The 20,063-nt window shown below is 39.8% G+C and overlaps 1 protein-coding gene across 1 annotated transcript; it reads left to right on the top strand.

The window, feature by feature from the left end:
• The first annotated feature begins 10,179 nt into the window (after window positions 1-10,179).
• On the top strand, window positions 10,180-19,260 carry FRG1 (FSHD region gene 1). The gene is made up of 9 exons (XM_005149058.4): window positions 10,180-10,327; window positions 10,670-10,737; window positions 11,998-12,120; window positions 13,067-13,124; window positions 13,287-13,401; window positions 13,789-13,893; window positions 14,640-14,731; window positions 15,773-15,883; window positions 16,748-19,260. The coding sequence occupies exons 1-9, from the start codon at window positions 10,266-10,268 to the stop codon at window positions 16,782-16,784; spliced, it is 771 nt and encodes a 256-aa protein (XP_005149115.1). The 5' UTR covers window positions 10,180-10,265; the 3' UTR covers window positions 16,785-19,260.
• Window positions 19,261-20,063: the final 803 nt, after the last annotated feature.

Genomic DNA, 20,063 nt, shown 5'->3' with positions numbered 1-20,063 from the left:
CCAGCTGCTCTTCCTCTGCCCACTAGGAAGGGACACACAGGTAACCTTTAGGAAACCATGCCGCCTCCAGATGACTTTCATCCGAATCTCATTCCCACATTGACATGCTTCTCTATGAAGGCAGCACTGGTAATAAGGCTTAAACTTAATTTATTCTCAAGTTTAGAGAAAAGCAGATTAAGGTGCAGAAGCTGGTAAATAGGCAGTCAACCTGTTAAAAGTTGTAGTCACGGCAGTAATTCTGATACTGACAAACCCAGACCAACATAGACAGCATAAATTTGATATCCAGTCTTAATACATATCTACCTGCTGGAGAGAGCAGAACTGACTAAATGGATGACTGCATCTCAATCCACCATCACAACCAAAGCTACAGCTGCTCTTTATATGCTCTTTATATATTCCTTCAAAAATACACATCACTGGCACCAGGCCTGGGGAGTCCTGTCACATGCCTCCACATATAGGAGAGGAAACCAGAGGTGGCACCTGCACATATTCTTAGTATCCCTTACCAGCACCCACAGCTTGAGAAGTAGAGGGAGAGACATCTTCAGGTGAGTGTGGCAAGACAGTTGCTAAGTAAAGCAAGGAAGGGGGTTTCACACAGCATCCAGCAGCCTCTATTCGTCCCTTTTGAGAGTTGCCACTGTCATTTGGTGGAAAAATGCTCTATTTGCAGGCATGGGTAAAGGTAGCTGAGTTTTATATTCTTACAAACCCTTGGTTTTTACTAACAATTGCCTTGGACTCATGTTGATCCCACAGGGCGCTTTTGTTTCTCAGTGCTTTTAACGTTAACAGGTCACCGTGTGGTCAGTGTTTATGTTTGTTGTCTTCCTGTGAGTAATCTGTTTCACGCCATAACCCAAGTATGACACAGGAGTACAGTAAGTTTGAACTGATGCTGAAGCTTTCCAGACTGCTGCAGTAAACTGCCATGAATAGTGTTTAAAACAGTATTTGAAAATATTATGTGGTTGTGAACCTTGACTATTATACACTGCTACCAAGAAGGGCAGTTCCTTACATACTTTGTCAGCCTCTCAGAAGAAGCCTGACCTATGCATAAACATCCTCTTCTTCTTAATCTGTCCCAGCACAGCAGAAGAACACTGAAGGACCATTAAGAGTGGCCAGGCTTGCAGGGCTCACTTCTTGCCTCACTAAAAATCTGATCTGCTTAAATAGTGTGACTCTGTTCATGTCTTTTGGGGTAAAACGAAATTTACCCTTTCTCTTTTTTTTCCTCACTCCAACCTCAGCCAGCTGCAATTGCTATCTTCTCACATCCTATCCCTGTGTGAGGGGGCCTCTGCACTTGCTGCAACAGCCTGTTTGCCTTGTTCAGAACAGAGGGAATCTCCCTGTCTCCAATGGAAAATGAGGCGCACAGCTATGGTGTGTATAGCCTACATAGCTGACCGGAGATTCACAGGCTGTCCATTGATAGTGATGAAGCCCTGGGCAGCATGATATTTCTTTTAACTAGACTACCTGTGGCTTTCCACTGGGTACTGGAGAAAAAAAACATGTCCTATTCACAGATCTGACAGAGCTAGATGTTTCATACCTCTCAGATATGGCAGTTCTGGACACCTCAGGCAGTGATTGAGACCTGAACTAGATCTTGGTCATCTGCAACAAAGACAAGCACAAGAATGGACTTTACCAATGCTAAACTGATGCTCTGGAGCCCAGAGGAACCAGATCACAAACTGATTCCTACCCACCACAGGACTAAACACCTGAAGCAGGTCTGGAAGAATTCCAGATCTAGTGCTCTGGACTGGTTACAGCAGAACCTCACACACACCTTAGAGACTTCACCCCCCAAACAAGCCAAAGAACAGTATGTATATGGCTCAGTGCTCCATTAAGAAGTTAATTGTATAAATTACACCCCACCTATTGCACATGCCAGAAACTCTGCCTGGATTACTCCCTAGGACTCTGCACCAGACAGACAGTACTCTGGGATGCACTGACACACCTTTGCCAGCCTCACAGACTTCACCTTTTAAGATCTAAACCAGATCGTGTCTTGTCACAACATAGTTTCATGAAGCTGTGCCAGCAAAAAGACTATTTTTATTTTCAGCAAATTAGATTTGGGATTTTCAGGAGCAGGAGAGACCCCTTCAGCAAAATAAAGCTTAATTGAGAAAAAATATTTCATGCTGCACGCAGACCGTAAGAAAAGCACTGATGTACACTGAGGGTATGTTGTGGGGAAAACAGCCTGAAAGCAGGTGATGCATACTGAAACGTTCTCTCTCGTTTTCTCTCAGGATCAGAATACGGGAAGATCAGCAGTTTCAACTCCCACTCATTTACCTGCTGTGACAGGACACAAGCCAACAGATGCTGCCAGCTCAAAGCACTCAACAATCACTAGTGAGGCTAAAAAAAAATCACAGCAATGCCTTAAAAAGACATATGTTAAAAAACAATAGATGTGCTCTTCTTTTGTTCTGCCTTTCCAATTTTTAAACCCTCACAATCAGGTTTTATGTCTCTTCTTCATAACCACAAGGGATAGAAATTCTGGATTACATTGCATTTTTTTAGTGGAAGCTAAAAATTTGACATCATTCATCCATTCATTCAAGTTACTGAAGCTTTAAAAAAAAACACCAACCAAGCCAAGCTGCATTGGGAAGGTGAATGCTGCCACCTCTGGCTGCTGTATTTCAAAACAGTTTCCAGATACTGTTTCTGTGGGTTAGAAATGTTATTTCCTAATGTCAAGAAGGAAGGCATGATTGCAGACTCAGAACATGTTTTGTTCTGCTTGTGCTGCTTTTAGAAAGCGTAGCGCAAAATACTGGGCAAAGCAGACTTACTAGGCATGTATAGGCAAAATTAAACACAAAAGTACAAGAAGATATTGATGACAGTCCTGATAAAGCAAAGATCAGGAAGTCCCACATTTGCCATTCATCTCTAACTGCTGCAAAATTAAATGAACAATGTCAGCATTCGGAGGCACTCTGGATGAAAAAATAAGTAGGACATTCTGAGTCAGGCTCCACAAATGAAGAGAATTTAAGTGTATTTATTTGTCTTTCACATTTGACCCAGAAGGGGAAAAAACCCATAAGGAGAACTACTGCCACTTACATTTTACACATTTACAAGACAGTGAGTAGAAAGGGATAATGAACAGCTCAGAATTCCCTCCAGAGCTAAAAGCTTTTTCTATCTTTGCCTAGACTATACAGATACTGTATGTAATAGTCTACAGCTCTCCCTTCTACCTCCACAATTGCTAAGTCCATACAAAAGAAATTTTTATAAGACATTCACTGCCACTACATTAGTAAAAACTGCCTTTCTACTAATGGAAGAGCATCTTCATTCAGGACAAATTACACAGAATCAGAAGCTATAGAGGATAAGAGAGGAAAATCACATAGAATAGCTCTTCAAATTCAAATGGGCATGGAAAACAATCATAGCAAGTAAATGTTCCAGTCCTATCAGAGGAAAAAAAAATGCAGAAAGAAATTATATAGCAATCCTAGGGGAGAGGAAACACAACTTACAGAAGAAAAAGTGTGTGGTTTTATGGCCAGGACTAAAAATGAACATCCTGCCACAGATTCATTCTCCTTTTAAGTCCTGCCAATTCATATCTCTATCGAAATTGTAAAGGACACCCATGTAGTCTCAAAGGACATGAAGTAAGAAAAATATACAGCTCAAAGGGAAGTCACATACCCGGGGGGGGGGGGAGGGAAGGGGGGAGGAGGTTTATCCTCAGTAAGCTCCTTTACTGTGGAGGTGAGTATATCCTTCCCAGACCATGCAAACCCACCTGCTTACTTCTTACTAAGACATGATTTAGTCAGGGAAATACAAAAGGGAAGGAAACGTTTTTTGAAAAACTCAATTAAAAAAAAACAAAACAAAACAGTAGTTAGAAACTGTAACTCAAACTTGATCACACGCTAACAAAGAACAACCAGAATAGTGCTACATATACATGAAACAGCAAATCTTTCTCTATGGATCCTGTGGCTTTCCTAATGAGATAAACAAACTCAACCACATGTAACAAGGGAAACAAGGCTCACTGAAGACAAGAGAAAACTTGATGCCTGAACTGGAAAAGTTTGTGTATGAACACATAGCATAAAGTTGGTAGCTTGCCCCAGAAATCCCATCATGTTTAATTTATAGCTGAGTCCACATTTGCCATAAAGTCCCAGTGAAAAAGGGAAGGGTTTTCAACTGCATTTCAGTCAAACATGCCAGCTATTTGTCAGGAAACATCAAAAAAACATCAAATATGCTCAACTTACAGAATCAAATTTCCATCCCATAAAAACTGAAATTTCAGTATATAGCAATAGGTTGCTGCTTAAGTACTGGACGTAATGCAGTATATTTTTTCACTCATTAGTATCCTATGATTTACTAGGAGTTTTTCCTTACAGACCCTTTTCTGCATGAGGGTTCCCTCCCACCTCAAGTAAGATGGGAGTTCAGATTGCAACCCAGAAGTTACGGGTCTGTTTCCTAGTTACCTAACAGGTTTCAGAACTCATCAGGGTTCAATTATTGCTATGACCTTCACCGGTCTGTTAAATTGGAAGAAAACTGGCCAGTTAAAATAAAAATTGATAAAAACCCCAGACTAAGAGAGAGAAAAACGTGTTCATACACATAGGAAAAAATTCCTCAGTATGTCAGGATAAAAATCAGACCAATTAGTGGAAAAGAATAGCAGAATTTGAAGTACGCATGCTAAGCCATTTGGGATGACAAGAAGAAACCAGCAGGCCTGAGCCCCTGTAAAACACCATTCAGAGCTGGCACCTGCATGAGACTTCAGTACATTTCGGTTGCCCTTTCATTTGTCTTTTGCATCCCCTCAGTGTCCAGCAGAAAGTGATTTGGTGAGTGCTCTGTTCCCCACTGCCAAACTGCAGAGAGGGGTCTCAATGTTTGTATAAGCAGACATTGAGAAGGTCTGGCCAGCTGCAAGAGCTTAGCCACAAAACTTTACAGAGCAACAGCACAGGAAAGCGATACAGAAAGCAATCAGGCAATGCACAAGATGCTCAGGAGCCACAGTCAAAACAGGTCACTGTACCAGGGATGCTGAGGACTGGGGGATCTGAGCTAAGACTCCATCCCACTCCTGACAGGCTGAGAAACCCTTCCTATTTTCCAAATATTCTATCTGCTATACACCATAAACTGAGAAGTAGGAATGCCATTTTGAGATGATCTACTTACCTGTGCTAAAAACTTAACACTACATTTTAGGGTTTTGAAAAGGTAACTTCAGGATGCATTTAAAATGTAGAAGCTATAATAAAAGCATTTTCAGCATGCAGCATTGAAAATGGCAAGAATCAAATTAGCTTTTTATTTACATCTGTCATGTCACTGTGGTATGCACCATCATGTCCTGGGGATGCTTCAGTACCATCACACAACTGTTGCTGAACATTATGAGAAACCACTGCAACATTCCAGTGTATGTACTTTGTTCCACTGGGGAAGAATCAAAATATCGTTGCTCTGGTTCTAACTCACATCAGAGTGCACTCCTTCTTTAAATGAGTAAACAAAACTGTATCAGTCTTGGCCATTACACCAGTCAGCAGCTTAGATATTTCCCAATGGCTCCACACTTGGAAATGAAAGCACAAATAAAAGTACATAAACTATCTGTCAACTCTGCTATCAAGAAAGCTAATTCAAGCTTCTCTGGTTTGGGGACACATTTTTGTATTTCCTAACATAAATAAATAAGGTGGAAGGAAACTCCAAAGTGCTCAAGTTTTGGTCCAGGCTGTTATGACACTAGGCTATCGATACTCATGGACACTCAGTCTCAGCCCTCTACTTCTATCCATCCTGAATGTCTATGAGAAACATTGTAATGATCCCCTTCAAACGTGAATGATGAAAGTGCACATTTTGCAAATGACACCTCAGCCAATCTGCCCCATCTGCATGAGAGATAGCAAATTACTTCACTCTTCAGGCATTCAAAATAAAACGCACATGCAGCAAATTCCAAGCTGGCAGGAAAATCCAGTCATTAAAAAAGTGATTTGTTTTTTACATTTGCAACACAAAGGCTCCATTTGTTTCCACTGCCATAAAGAAAATGAACTGTTAGGGGTTTTTTAAACAATCACAGCCAGGACATTTTGAGAATGTTTTAATTTCAAAAATACTAACTAGCAAATTAGTGTTTAAATAGCTTTGCCAAAGCAGTACCATTTTAGATACAGCCTTCTAATAGACGGCATTTCTTCGCCCTGTGGGAAGACATTTTATTGTCTTCTTTTTATATTGGAGTGATGCCTACTTGTTGCTGGAGTCACTAAATTAAAGAAGAAACCTAAACTATGTGAATTTTAAATAAAATTATATTAATTAAGGAGATATAGTTTACATTATGGAAGCATAAAAAAACTACATTTCTAATAAAATCACAAGTTTATGATATCTGTTCTTCTGCCTTTCCCTCTTACGCTTCATAATGGGGAAAACAGAATAGCAAATACAGAAAACAGCAAATATAAGTGATATAGCCTCATCCTGAGAAAGCTTATAATCATGCTTAACTTCACACAGAGTGAGTTGCTTAATGGAACTCACTGGGATTATTCACAATGCAAAAATGTAAACATACACGTAATACTTTCCAGGAGTAGGATAAGTAAAGGTAATCTGTAATGAAAATACACCAGCTTTTTTTTTTTTTTTTTTAGATCTCTTAATCTGCATTTATTTTAGTGGCTATAGCAGCATCTGGTGGGCAAACAGAAAAATAGCTCACGCACTTCCATCGTATGATCGAATGTATTTTAAAACACAAACTGGTTTTACTCGCTTTTATTTTTTTAAAGCTAACACCTTAATGTACATAATTCTTAGTAACTTTACAGTTATTGCATCTCTTATAAAATGCTTTATATTCTTAACCAGAAGTGGTCAAGGCATCCTCTCCCATCTTACCTGGCAAGCAAATGCTTACGTAGATCGAAGAACTGGTCAGACTGTGTCAACGTACACTGGCCCACTTTGATAAGAGTATGTAAATACCCCAGAAATGCTAAGTGGTCAAAAAATAAAATCTACCACAAATAAAGCTGGAAAGTTAAAGTAGAGTTAAGAAAACACTAAATAACCCCTGCAGATTTCCCCTCGATAGAACTGAAGCCTTAAAAGAATTCAAAATAAAACCCCAAAATAACCAAAACATCAAAGGGCAAATAAGCATGCAAGGATGGCTGAGTGATCGGCATGCTGACAGGCATTCTTTTTTGCTTCACTAACTTCCTTTCTGCTTTCTCCTACTTCCTACATAATTGCTCTCACATTTTTCATATTCCCTTTACTAAAATTTCTGCCTTAAGGGCATATCTGTTTAGAACCAAGAAAAAAAGTATTTAATGATAAAATGAAATTCAAATACAATTATATTTGCTAAAATTGCTTGATGCTGAGGCTAGCTTGAATTAATTTTCAAAAGGCTGGAGACATGAGAATGTAGAAGACATACAAATATACTGACTAAAATGGTAACTTCCTTCCCCATTTGACAGAGGAGCCAACAAGGGACCTGGCAGATTAAGTGGCCAACCCATTATCACTGCTGTGGCAGTCCACTGAAGTTCTCACTCACTGGAAAAGGGGAAACATAACCCCTACCTCTCCTATGAAGACAGGCTGAGAGAGCTGGGCTTGTTCAGCCTGGAGAAGAGAAAGTTCTGAGGAGACCAATACCTAAAGAGGACCTCCAAGAAACCTGGAGAGAGGCTTTTACAAGGGCATGTAGTGATATGACAAGGGGGAATGGCTTTAAACTAAAAGAGAGGAGATTTAATTAGATCTTAGGAAGAGGCTCTTTACTGTGAAGGTGGTAAAGCACCATGACTGATTGTTCAAAGAAGCTGTGGCTGCCCCATCCCTGGCAGTGTTCAAGGTCAGGTTGGACAGGGCTTAGAGCAACCTGGTTTAACAGAAGGTGTCCCTGCCAGGGCAAGGGGATTGTAACTAGATGGTCTTTAAGGTCCCTTCCTACCCAAACCATCCTGTGATTCTAAACTGTTGTAACAGTGAAAAAGACATTGTATCTACCACCAAAACCAAGGAAGCAAACTAAGGATCAACTATTCTAATACTGGCTGTAAAATCCTAAGTACCACAAGATCCCTTGAAGTCAGGCAACAACCTATAGAAATGTGAGAACAGAAAACAGAATGTACCTGAGGATGAGACTGAAATCAACTAACAGATTGCTAGTAATCTAGCTAGGTATCTCAATCTTGTATTTGGAAATCTGGATCTTCTTTGGTCCTTCACATATAGTAAGATCTGCAGGACCTTCATAACCAGACTGTGTACAAGAGCTTGCTAACACAATACTTCCCTGACTATAGCTCTATGCAGAGACCAGAAGTGACCTGCAAGCTGTCCATCACTGCCTCCAGGTTCCTGTACTGCCTAGCTTTTTAGCTGTTACTGGAAAAACTAACAGTAAGATACAGGTTCAATAAACCAATAAAGTCATATACTGCCTAATACAGCAACACACTGCTTCAAGCTGTCCACTTCCTGAACACCGATCAAAGAGATGACTTCTTCCACTAACAAAAAACCTGCAACAGAACTAGACACTAACAGGAAAGTAGCACACCACAGACATCAAAAAAAGTATTCTGGATTTACACATCACAGCAAATTTCATTCAAGTATTGCTTTTGCTGACAAGCCCATGCCTCCTCCCAGCTGCCTCTTCCCCAAAGCTCCAAAATGGGGGACTTGCCAAAAATTCCTGGAAGTCCGTAACTGTTGCTTTCTTTTTACCCGGCAGGTGTAACGACTCCAGCTTCACAGGTAAAAACATGGGGTTAGTCAGGTTAGACATGGAGACAGAAATTGAAAGCATTTTGGTGAGAAGGGGCAGGGTCCTGGATGCAATCAAACTATCTGTGGAAGACACCTGCAGTCATCCACAAACTCCAGGGTCATTCACTGGGACACTACACATCCAAAGCTTTATCCCTTGGCCATGACTGTAGTGATTCTTAAAGGTCCTGACATAACAATGTATGAGACTCACGCTTCTTACTTGTAGAAGGCACCTCTGAGGTGCTGAGAACTTGCAAGCATAGACAGGTAATGAAATCAGAAACCAAAAGGAAGCACTCCAATGCAAGCATCTCTGTATGTGTACCTGTTAGACAAGATTTGACAAGGATGGTATATTTCACTTGACCAGCTAATATAATCAGCAGACAACCTTTGGGCACAAACCCCCTTCCATTAGTGTGAAATAGAAACAATGGATTAGGAAGACTAAACACAAATTACTGCTCTAACGGGAAGCCTAATCACATATGTGCTAGCAGTGTCATTCCCCAAAGATGCAGAGATACCTGTTGAGAAGGTAATAAGTTAACTGTGTGAGAAAAGGATGGTTATGTCTCTAGGGAAAAGCCTGAGGTAGATTTTACTCTGTGGAATTCCAAGCAGCTAATAAGATAGGAAAAAAATACCATAAACCTTGTTTATCCCCTAGTTTGGTGCAGTTGGTTGCCTTACAAGCTTTATTTTCTCAATCTCCATCAAATTTTCCCAATGCTCCATCCCTGGCAGTGTTCAAGGCCAAGTTGGACAGAGTCCTGGGTAACATAGTGTAGTGCAAGGTGTCCCTGACCATGCAGGGGTTGGAACTTTATGACCTTAAGGTCCTTTCCAACCCTAACTATTCTGTAATTCTGTTATCTGTCTTCACAGGCTTACCTTGAAGCTTCTGGTCCTGCACCAGCACAGCATCAAGTCACATCACCCTTGCCAGAGACACTCATGCACGGCCTGCTGCCAGTGGTAAAGAGCACAGGGCCAAGGGCTCTGTGGTGCGTCTGTCAGATAAGCTTTTGAATACACACGTGGAAATGTTGCTACCACACACCCAGGAAGCTGTAAACTCTTCACTCCTTCGCGCCAGAACAACCGGTGGCACCGAGCCACACTTATAAAAGGGGGAGGTGCCGGGGAACACGCTTTTAAAACTGAATTTAAACCTTTCTTTACTCTCCCCTTCAAAACGTGCGTCCGCTACGCACTACGACGCAGCGCTGAGCACGTGCCTCTGCTGGTCCCACAGGAGGCAGTATGCGCATGCGGGGGAGGCAGCAGGACGCGAGCGGGAGGAAGGTTTTGTCGCTCCGCGGCTTCCGTCGGAGCACACCCTGCTGTGTCCTTTGTGCTCGCCGTAGGCGGACATGGCGGAGTATTCCTGTGTTAAATCCACCAAACTCGTCCTCAAAGGGGCGAAAGAGAAGAGGTGAGCAGTGGGTTGTCCATCGGCACCTGCTGCCCCCGGCTCCCCGCTGCGGCAGGCGCTCGGACTGGGAAGCGCGGCCGGGCTCCCCGCTGCGCCGGGGGCAGTCGGAGACTGGTTAAGGGTGGGGGCCTGGCCGTGCTGTGCTGTGCCGTGCCGTCCCTCCGGCTGCGGGTGCGCCTGGGCCGGCCGGGCAGCGCTCTGCGACTGTGAGCCTTTTGCTTCCGCCTGGTACCAGTTACCAGTTTTGGTGGAGCTTGGGAGCGAGGCCGTGCGAGAGAGCGGGCTTGCTGGGGAAGGGACGGATTGGAGGCACGTTCTTACTTCTTTACATCTCTCGTGCAGCAAGAAAAAACACAAGGAGAAGAAAAGGAAAAGGGAAGAGGATGCGGCAGAGCAACTTGATATTGTTGGTGAGCTGCTTTCCAGAATTACGTGACAGTGTGGAAACTAGGGGATGGTGAAGCCACAGAGGTTGTTACAGGGCTTTGCAAAGGAAATGTAGCTTCTGTAGAGATTTGTGACTCTCTCAAAACATGCTATTTGTAGGTTGGGGTTTTCCTGGACTCCAGATGGAACTTCTAACACTAATGGGATGCATCTTCCACTTACCTTTTTAGCTGAAGCATGTTCTTATATAATCTTAAGCTATTTATCAGCTTGGATTTTTTTTTCCTGTTTTCTCTCTAATAGTATTTGCTTCAGGAGGAGAAACTTTTTAGGACTGTAATGCTGTTATCTAGTGAGCATTTCTATGTAAACGATTTACATCTTCTGTTGCTATCACTTTGAAAATTAATTATTGGATTTCCTGTGCTTTCTGTGCTTACTCTACCACTAGTGACTTTCTGACTGCATTCTTTAGTTCACTTAATCTTATATCCTTGCAAAAGGAAAAGAGTCTTGGGGGGCCTTGTTTCTTGAATGATGCATTGAATCTTAATTCTATATGCATGAGTGGAATGCTCAGGGTGTATAGGACAGGACAAATAACTATATGTTGTATCAAGATACAGGAAGATTATTTCAGCTCAAGGCAGAATAACCTGCCAAATTTACTATGTGTAAAAAAAGATATGTCCAGATTAATTAATTTAAATTAGTTATTATTTTACTGTTTAACAGCTACAAATGTCATAATTCTAAGTCATACATGTAGGTAGGGATACCTCCAGTGTTGGTAGAATTTTGTGGGGCTCAAAAATTCAAACACAGATTGGCTTGAATAACCTAAGCCTAAGGTTACAGCTCACCTGAAGTATTTTAACAGCAAGATGAGATAGTTTTTCTGTTTCTGCTGGAGAAGCTAGTAATCGGATATGGCCCCTAAAATGGTCCAGAGGAAAAAGAAAACACAAAATACCTTCCTCGCAAAGTGTATATTTGCTGCTGAATGGATCAGCTTGCTCTATGGACCAACACAAAGAAGGGTTGAAGTGCAGAAGCCTGTAACTAGGGATGACAGGGTGGCTGGAGAAGCAAGACATCCCAGTTCAGCAGCAATACTGTTAAGTTTGTTCTGTGCTATAAAATAATTCACAAAGATCTTGAGATGGCAATAGCAGTTGTATCTCTAGAATTCCAAATCTCAGAGAAGACACTTCTAGAAATACCATCTGTAACTGCTGTAATCAGAAGTTGTAACTACCCTATTAACTCTCTTTGTATTTTAGGAAACTGGTGGGCTGTCCGTAATTTTGGTGAAATTACGGGAACGATAGCTATAGAAATGGATAAAGGAGCTTACGTCCATGCCCTTGACAATGGCTTGTTTACACTTGGAGCACCACATAAAGGTTTGCTACAGGAAATTTGGAAATAAGTAGTTTTAGTAATGAAAGGCACAAGAGCATAAAGTGAGCTTGACTGAGAGGCAAGTAGTTTTACAGCTAAAAAGGCTTATTACAAATAATGCAGTAAACCTAAACATAGCATGCAGATGACTTCAATTTAATGACTGTCGGTTTCACTGATCTAGTTTCTTGCTGGTTTATGTGTACAATAAATTGAACTGCATTGGAGATGATCACCTGTTAAAGGCCATACTGCTTACTGGATAAAAAGCAGTATAACTTTTATTAAATCCTATAAAATCTTTATGGTGTCATTTCAGGAGTGGAGCTCGAGGCAGATGAGTTTCAAGGCTTATTGCTGCATCCTCATCTTAATATATTTGTTTTGTTGCTGCTGCACAAGTGGGCTACTAATGTGGTCAAATAATTGGCTTGTTCTTACTTTGAATTTAAGAGCCTTCAGTCAGGCAAGGAGTGCTCCAGAACACTGAGCTGTGTTTCACCTCCAGTGCGAGATCAAAGCAATGATGGCAGTATTCTCTCCTTTTGGTTTTGAGGGATGGAGAGGCTAGTAGCTTTTAGGATACCAAGTTGTGTTATCATATCTGAATCTGTACGTTGTGTTGTGGAAAGATATCATTACAAATAGATTAAGGTTTTCAAAGCAACCCAGAGAATTATGAACCATTCTCAACTGTAAATTACGTTATACAAGGACTGTCTTTATTTTGTCTTGCTGGAAGCACTCTAAATACATGGAATGAGCACCTGCATTACTTTCTTAAAATGAATATTCATAAAAGGAATTTTTAAAGAAATAAAATATTGCAGCTTTCCATAGTACTTAGCAATGGCCATGTTTAATTCTTTTTGAAGCTGCAGTATTAACAGGTTAAAATACTGTATGTTTCATATTTCATACTTAACTAATGGAAAATTCATTCCTCAGATGATGAAGGCCCTAGTCCTCCTGAACAGTTTACAGCAGTAAAGTTGTCTGATACAAGGTAATTACTGAAACAGTGTTGCCAGCTTTGATACTTATTATCTTTGTTTCTTCTGTGAATGTTTTGATATTCTCTTGAAACATATTGTCTAGTAAAAAATGTTTGATGTGTTAGATATTGTGAATTGCTTGAATTAAAAATTCTTTGCATTTTCTCTTTGAGGATTGCTCTGAAGTCTGGTTATGGCAAATACCTTGGTATAAATTCAGATGGACTTGTCATTGGACGTGCAGATGCAATAGGGTCAAGAGAGCAGTGGGAACCTGTCTTCCAAGATGTAAGCTGTTTGGAATAGTTCATTTGACTTTCGTAGCTTTTGACCGTATTTTAAATTAATCTATATTGTTGTTCTTTGCCTGTCAAGTAAAAGCCTTTTGCAGTCTCTTCTATACTGTAACATTTAAACTTCTGGTTTCCCAGCTGCAATACATTTCTGTAATTATAATCTCTTAGAATACTTCAAGTTAATGCATTTTTGGACAGCTATAAGCATCTTAAGAATAAAGGAGCCAGCAAGTCCACTGGCTAGCTATTGACATGTCCATACATAAAAGAATAAAATGCATTTGCAGAATTATTTGGTATATTGTAGAGAATAAATGTTGTGAATCATGGATTATATGCAAACTCTTTATACTAACAATATGTGATATTATATCTGCAGAAGAAAATGGCATTACTAGCAGCAAACAGCCGTTTTATTAGATGCAATGAAGAGGGAGACATAGAAGCCAAGAGCAAAACTGCAGGGGAAGAAGAAATGATCAAGGTAATCTGTAACTTCCACAATTAATTTGCAATTGGCACAGATATTCAAACAAGCAGGTGTCTGTGTGCTGCAAATTACTGTTAATATAGTTATAATAGCTTTCTATAAGCTGTCAAGTGCTTTGGTCACAAGAAGGGTAAATGAGCTGTGGGGCTACATAAACTGAGGTATTTCCAGTAGAGGTAGGAAGATACATTACCACTACGGAAGGGCAAGAAGAAGGGAGGGGGCAGGACAGGCTGTGTGATAGTCCAGATAGTTCTGAAATAACTTCTTGGTATGGAAGAGATAAATTATGACTGTAGCAGGGACAGAGGAGGTTTACCATGATATGCATAAGGGGAGATCTTTTAAGTAAGAGAATGTAAAAAGAAAGACTATATTGACTTTATCTCAACATGGAAAATATATGTGTACCTTCAGTTACAGGTAGGTGTCTGTGAGAGCAATAATACTTTTAAATCAGTCTCTGAAAAAGGAATTTTATCCCTGCTAAAACTAAAAACTGTAATAGTGCTTCTCCGAGACAAAGGCAATCATGTTTTACGGTAGCTTTGAGGATCACATTTAATATTACTCAAGAGGCAGCTTTTGATTTTATTGCGCTTCTTTCTTATTGTGAATTAACCAGTTTGAAAGCTGTGAACTTTCCTTCTGTTACTAAGGATATGTTGTTGCCTTTACCTGGAACTTCTGGTTTTAAAAATAAGAGGCATTTTCTGTTCTGTTTTTCTCCCAATGACTAGATTCGTACTTGTGCTGAAAGAGAAGCTGAGAAGAAAGATGATGTTCCACATGAAGACAAAGGAAACGTTAAACAGTGTGAAATCAATTATGTGTATGTAGTTCAGAGCAGGTTCAAGTACTTTTTTGCACTTCTCTTTGGGGCTGTCTTTGGAAGGGCCAAGCTCCCACACAGCTTTTCACTCTTTCCCCTCAGCAGGACAAGGGGAAAAAACAGGATGAGAAAGCTCATGGGTTGAGATAAAGATGAGGAGATTGCATACCAGATACTGTCACAGACAAAATAGACTCAACATGTAGAAAACTATTTAAATTTATTGCCCATTAAAGTAGATTTGGATAATGAGAAACAAAGACAAAAATTAAAACCACCACCTTCCCTTCACCTACCTCCCAAGCTCAGCTTCACTCCAGACTACTCTACCTGCTTCCCCGAGCAGGATGTGGGGGTATGGGTCAATATATGAGACCTTCTCTCTGGCACTTACTTTCCTGTCCCACGTGTCTCCTGTTCAGGCATGGTCCTTTTCTCCATGGGCTGAAAGGGAATATTCACTCCACTGCCTGAAGCACCTCCCTCACTCTCTTTCTCAGTTGTTGGTGTTCACACTGCCATCTTGAAAACTTCTGGTTTTACCTCTTCTCCTCTGTCTGTGTGGCCTTTTGCCTTTTCTTAAATACATTTTCACAGAGGTGCCACCAGCTTTGCTGATGGACTCATCTACATCCTATAGTGGCTCCAGCACAGGGCAGGCCCTGGCCCTTTCACACAGAGACCACCCCTGAAGCTCCCCACTACCAGCGCTTTGCCACCTACACCCAATACACTTTCCCTCCTTGACTTATCATGCTAGTAGTTGAAAAAGGAGCATTTTAGAACTTGTAACCACATCATGCTAATTGTGTAGGGCTTATTCCCATTTAGACTGAAAAAAAAAAGAACAAAAAAACCAAAACCCTGAATATCCTCATCTACAGAAGTCTTAGTATTTGGTACTGTAATGGTTTGCTTGGTTTTATTAAGCCAGTTGTCCACTGTGTAATAGAAGTTAAGATTCTCTTATCACAGCTGTTCCTTCAATGTTTTCAATAAAGCAGTTACACGCTTTTACTTTTTTTTTTCTTCTTCTTGCAGAAAGAAATTCCAGAGTTTTCAAGACAAAAAGCTTAAAGTAAGCAAAGAAGATACAAAAGCCCTTAGAAAAGCCAGGAAAGAAGGCACTTTTCATGAAATGCTGCTTGACAGGTACTTTGGAGTACAAGAAATAATGTAATGATTTAAAAACCACTCAGAGATGGAATTATAGTAAACCTGGGTTACAAAAGACAGCTATATTTCATGGAGTGGATGGTTAAAGCATTTTCTCTTGAGTCAGTGATCGGCCTGAACTCTTGGATTAGCTTCTTGTTTTCATTTCTTAAACTGAGGTTCATAGGTTTGTATTTACCCAGAAATTGTTTCAGAAAGCTTTAAGTAGGCTGTTCAGTCTGTTTAGTATAGGAGAGTTGAGAGATACATCTTTTTAACCACAAAATCAAGGTATTTTAACATTTTCAATATCTATGGCACCAAAGCATTTTGGAGAGTGTAAAACTGCATTTTAAAGAGACATAGCATTTATTAAGAACACTCTTCATGCAATTTAGTAGGAATAATCTTTTTCCCCACACGAGCTGAGAGTACAGAAACTGTCTTGGATTTTTAAAACATTTTGTATCAATATATAGCAGAAATACTTGCATTAATTCAGTTGGTGGAATGCGGAAGACTATTCTGATGATTGCAAGTGATGGGAGAAGAGGACAGAGGTTGAGTGTCGGTTTCAAATCACACTGAATCTGAATTCCATTCCTCAGGGTGGAGAAAATGCAATTTGAGATGATATGAAGGGAAAGACAAGGTTAACTTTAGACATTGCAGTTCTAGCTCCTTAAAAAAACAAAGTTAATTAACAAATCCAAAGTATTGTTAGGCTTTATATGTGCTTTACTGAAGTAAAGTTTAAGAAAAACTGCTTTTAATGCTTAATGCTTTGAGGCAGCTAAAACACCCTGGTGTAATCATATTTAGTCTTAATCTAAATCTTGTTTCATTACTTTTTCCACACAGGAGAGCAAAAGTGAAGTCAGACAGATACTGCAAGTGACAACCAGCTGGTCCATTTTCTTCTACAGCTTTAATGATAGTGTCATAATTGAAAACAAAAGTAAAATGTTTTGTAATTACTTTTTATTGAAGGAGTTTTGCTGATGTTTTTATTACCTTATTTTTAAAGGATTACCTGAGAGTTGTAATTAAGTGTCAAACTAATGTCGTCTGTCACTAGTGAATAATATATGTTTACTCTAAAACTACGTGCTATTGAAATAGTGAGATAATTATTTATTGGGAAAGAAATTGACCCACTGATTCTTCCAAAGCTGATGAAAGGAACCTGAATGAAGAGACAGAGCAGAAGACATTAACAGCTGAAGAGAGCAGTGATGAAGTTCAAAAGCAAAATATGTTTAACACATTGAACGTGTAAGAAGTATGTAACTATTGAACAAGAAGAAATAATTGGAAATGCTTGTCTTGGAACACATCCTCAGATGCTGAGTAGGATGTCTGTGGAGCCAGTGATTCAGGTTAGGACTGGGCCAGAATATTCAGATGTAGTCCCGAATATTGCATAGGGCACTGCATCAAGTGAGGACTGGGCCAGAATATTCAGCCTTCATAAAACAATGTTCTAAACAGGTAAGTGATATAATCCATATGTTGGAAAAAGTGTTGACAAATCACAGAACCCTATTACAAATGAAAATGCTAGTGGTTTCATAAGAAAAGGGAATGGCTGTTTTGTGTTAGCAGGCCACTTATTTTATGAGAGGGGAAAAAATGATTTTGCTGGTTTCTCTATGGCATGGACTTTATGTAATAAAACCAGGGACTTTTTTTATGGTCATGTATAATACACATTCCTAGTATCTCATAAAGTACAGCACCCCTGTCTGCTCTGATTACTAAGAAGCTTTACAGTAACAACATCTCCATAGGAACTATCTCAGAACAATGGCTTACTCTCTCCACAGCTTCTGTAATCTGTGTCATAAAGACTACTTGGTAAGAATGTTGAGCATTTTCATGGGAATAATTTGAATTATCTTTATGGAGCTCCTCCTGGCTGTTAGAACTGTACACATAGTACAAAACTGCGCTCATGCAAGATAGTGATGTGTCTGAAAAGCGCACAAGAACAGACCAATAGAGCCTAGCCAGTAGTGGCAGTTTATATTGATCTAATTTTGTAGGCAGTTGGCCTTGAGGAAAAGGCACAAAGAATTTAAATACATCATAACTGTTTAAACCTTTTATTGACTTTCAGCATGAAAACAAATTATAGCTGGTTAAGGAAGGCTAGCTGAGGTTAGCAATAGAAGTATGTAATTTTTCAAAGAACTTTAAAAATACGGGTATAGCCCACACACATTTTATGGAACCAAAAGGAAAAAATCTCCACAGGCTGGGCACATTCATGAAGTGACACTTTTAGAAGAGCAAACAAAAGTCTAAACCTTCCACATACGGCATTTTTAAGGTTATCGTGCTCTATCAGTGCTCTATCCCACTGAGTATAGAGACTTTTGCCACAGGGCTTTTTCTTCTAAGGCAGCATAATTTATGTATTTGTTTTATACCTGTTAAACCTATTCTTAATAGCTATTTTATAAGAATAGGCATACTCACTAGTTTGTATGCATATCTATTTTGGAATGAGTGCCTTTTCTTCCCACTTCAGCTTTCTCTGTTGAGACAACAAATGAGAAATCAAAATGCTCCCTCTGTGGAGGTGGTTTGTGCAGCGATATTGGGACTCTTGTGCTTGTAACTTTCTTGTACAGCCAAATCCTTTAGACCTTGTGTCATTCCAGCTGCTTCACAAGAGTTTCTGTTTTAATGCCAATAGAAGTTACAACAGAATGCTGAGAAATTAAGCAGGGTTTGTGTTGAATAAAAAAATAGTAAAACAATCAAATGAGAATTTTCTCCTCAGTTTTCAGAGGTACAAAGCCCCCTTAGTGGCTAGGGGTTTTTAATTTAAATCATCTCCTAGAGAACTGTCTTTTCCCTTATGTCTGTCACTTATCTGATTATTGTATTTCAGGAAATACTATTAACCAAAATGTAATAGTATCATGTGGTCATATAAACTGAGTGAACACTTGAGCTTTTTACTAGTTCAACAGCTACATTTTAAAGTTATCACAGATTTTATTTCTCGTTCTAGTACAAAACTTTGAGTCTAAGCTTAGTGCGTAGCAGGAATGAATAGAAGTTATCTTTATTTCCTATCAATTTCTATTAACTATGCATTCTTTCAAGAATTCAGGCAATTGCTGGGAATGTCAACATGTTTGTAGTAAGTTGCTGTATTAAAACATTTGCAGAAAGAAGTTGCAATTAGCAGAACTGATCCTTGATTCTGAGTTGTTTGGTTTTTTCAGGTGTTTCCAGAATTATGTTAAACTTCCCTCACGTACTGATAACCCAGTTATAAAATGTCATTGACTGTATCAGTTCTGGATATTTGGCTTGTATTAAGGGAATGGCTTCAAGGAAAATTAAAAATACGTAAATTACCAATGTTATTTGCAATATAACTTAAGCTCTGTACAATGATGTAGTCCAGAGAAAAAGCTCCCTGTCTTTTAGTGGTCTTGAGGGAGAATAGTTGGCTTTTCCAGGGAATTCTGTGTATAACCTGATTGCTCTCAAATAAGAATAGATACCCTGTCAATCAGCAAACCATGTAGGCAGAGTGTGAGGCTACATTTTTTACCAGTAGCAGAAATGGTCAAGCAGATGAAACTGGTTGTATGTGTAGCTTAGAGACTTTACAATCGCAGTTTATGTCCATATGCTCCATGACTCAATTTTTGTGAAGAAGAGGTCTGTGCTGGCTTTTTCACAGTTAATAAACTCCATATTTTGAGTTCTTACATTGTCAGAAAAGATGCATTGCACATGTTTAGGTGTGACAGAAGAGAGTGCTGAATTTTCAGGGAGAAGGCCAAAAGTTAGGGCTAAATAGACAATTGTTGGCAAATGTTGCTAGCTGGAGTCAGGAATTCTTGGAAGAAAATGCAGCATAGCTGTGGGTTGTGCTATCACAGAAAAAAAAATACATAATTGATTTTTCCCCAGAGCAAATCAGTTTGGTCCAGGACTGGGGATTAGGCCTCAGTTCTGGTTACAAGGTACCATGGCATATGTCCCTCCCCAGAAATGTAATTAACCTGGTATACAACTGTCATGGTTTAAACACCAGCATCATGGACCTGGAAGTGGCCATGATGCCAAAACTACTCCCGGAAATGCTGGGAAAGAGGTGGCACCACAAGGAGCAGGCTGCAGGCCTGGCAGTTCATTGCAGGTGTCACTG

Source organism: Melopsittacus undulatus, chromosome 7, assembly GCF_012275295.1.
Source record: "Melopsittacus undulatus isolate bMelUnd1 chromosome 7, bMelUnd1.mat.Z, whole genome shotgun sequence".
NCBI classification, from domain to species: Eukaryota; Metazoa; Chordata; class Aves; order Psittaciformes; family Psittaculidae; genus Melopsittacus; species Melopsittacus undulatus.
The sequence above is the reverse complement of the archived record's forward strand: the minus strand, read 5'-3'. Positions and strand labels throughout refer to the sequence as shown.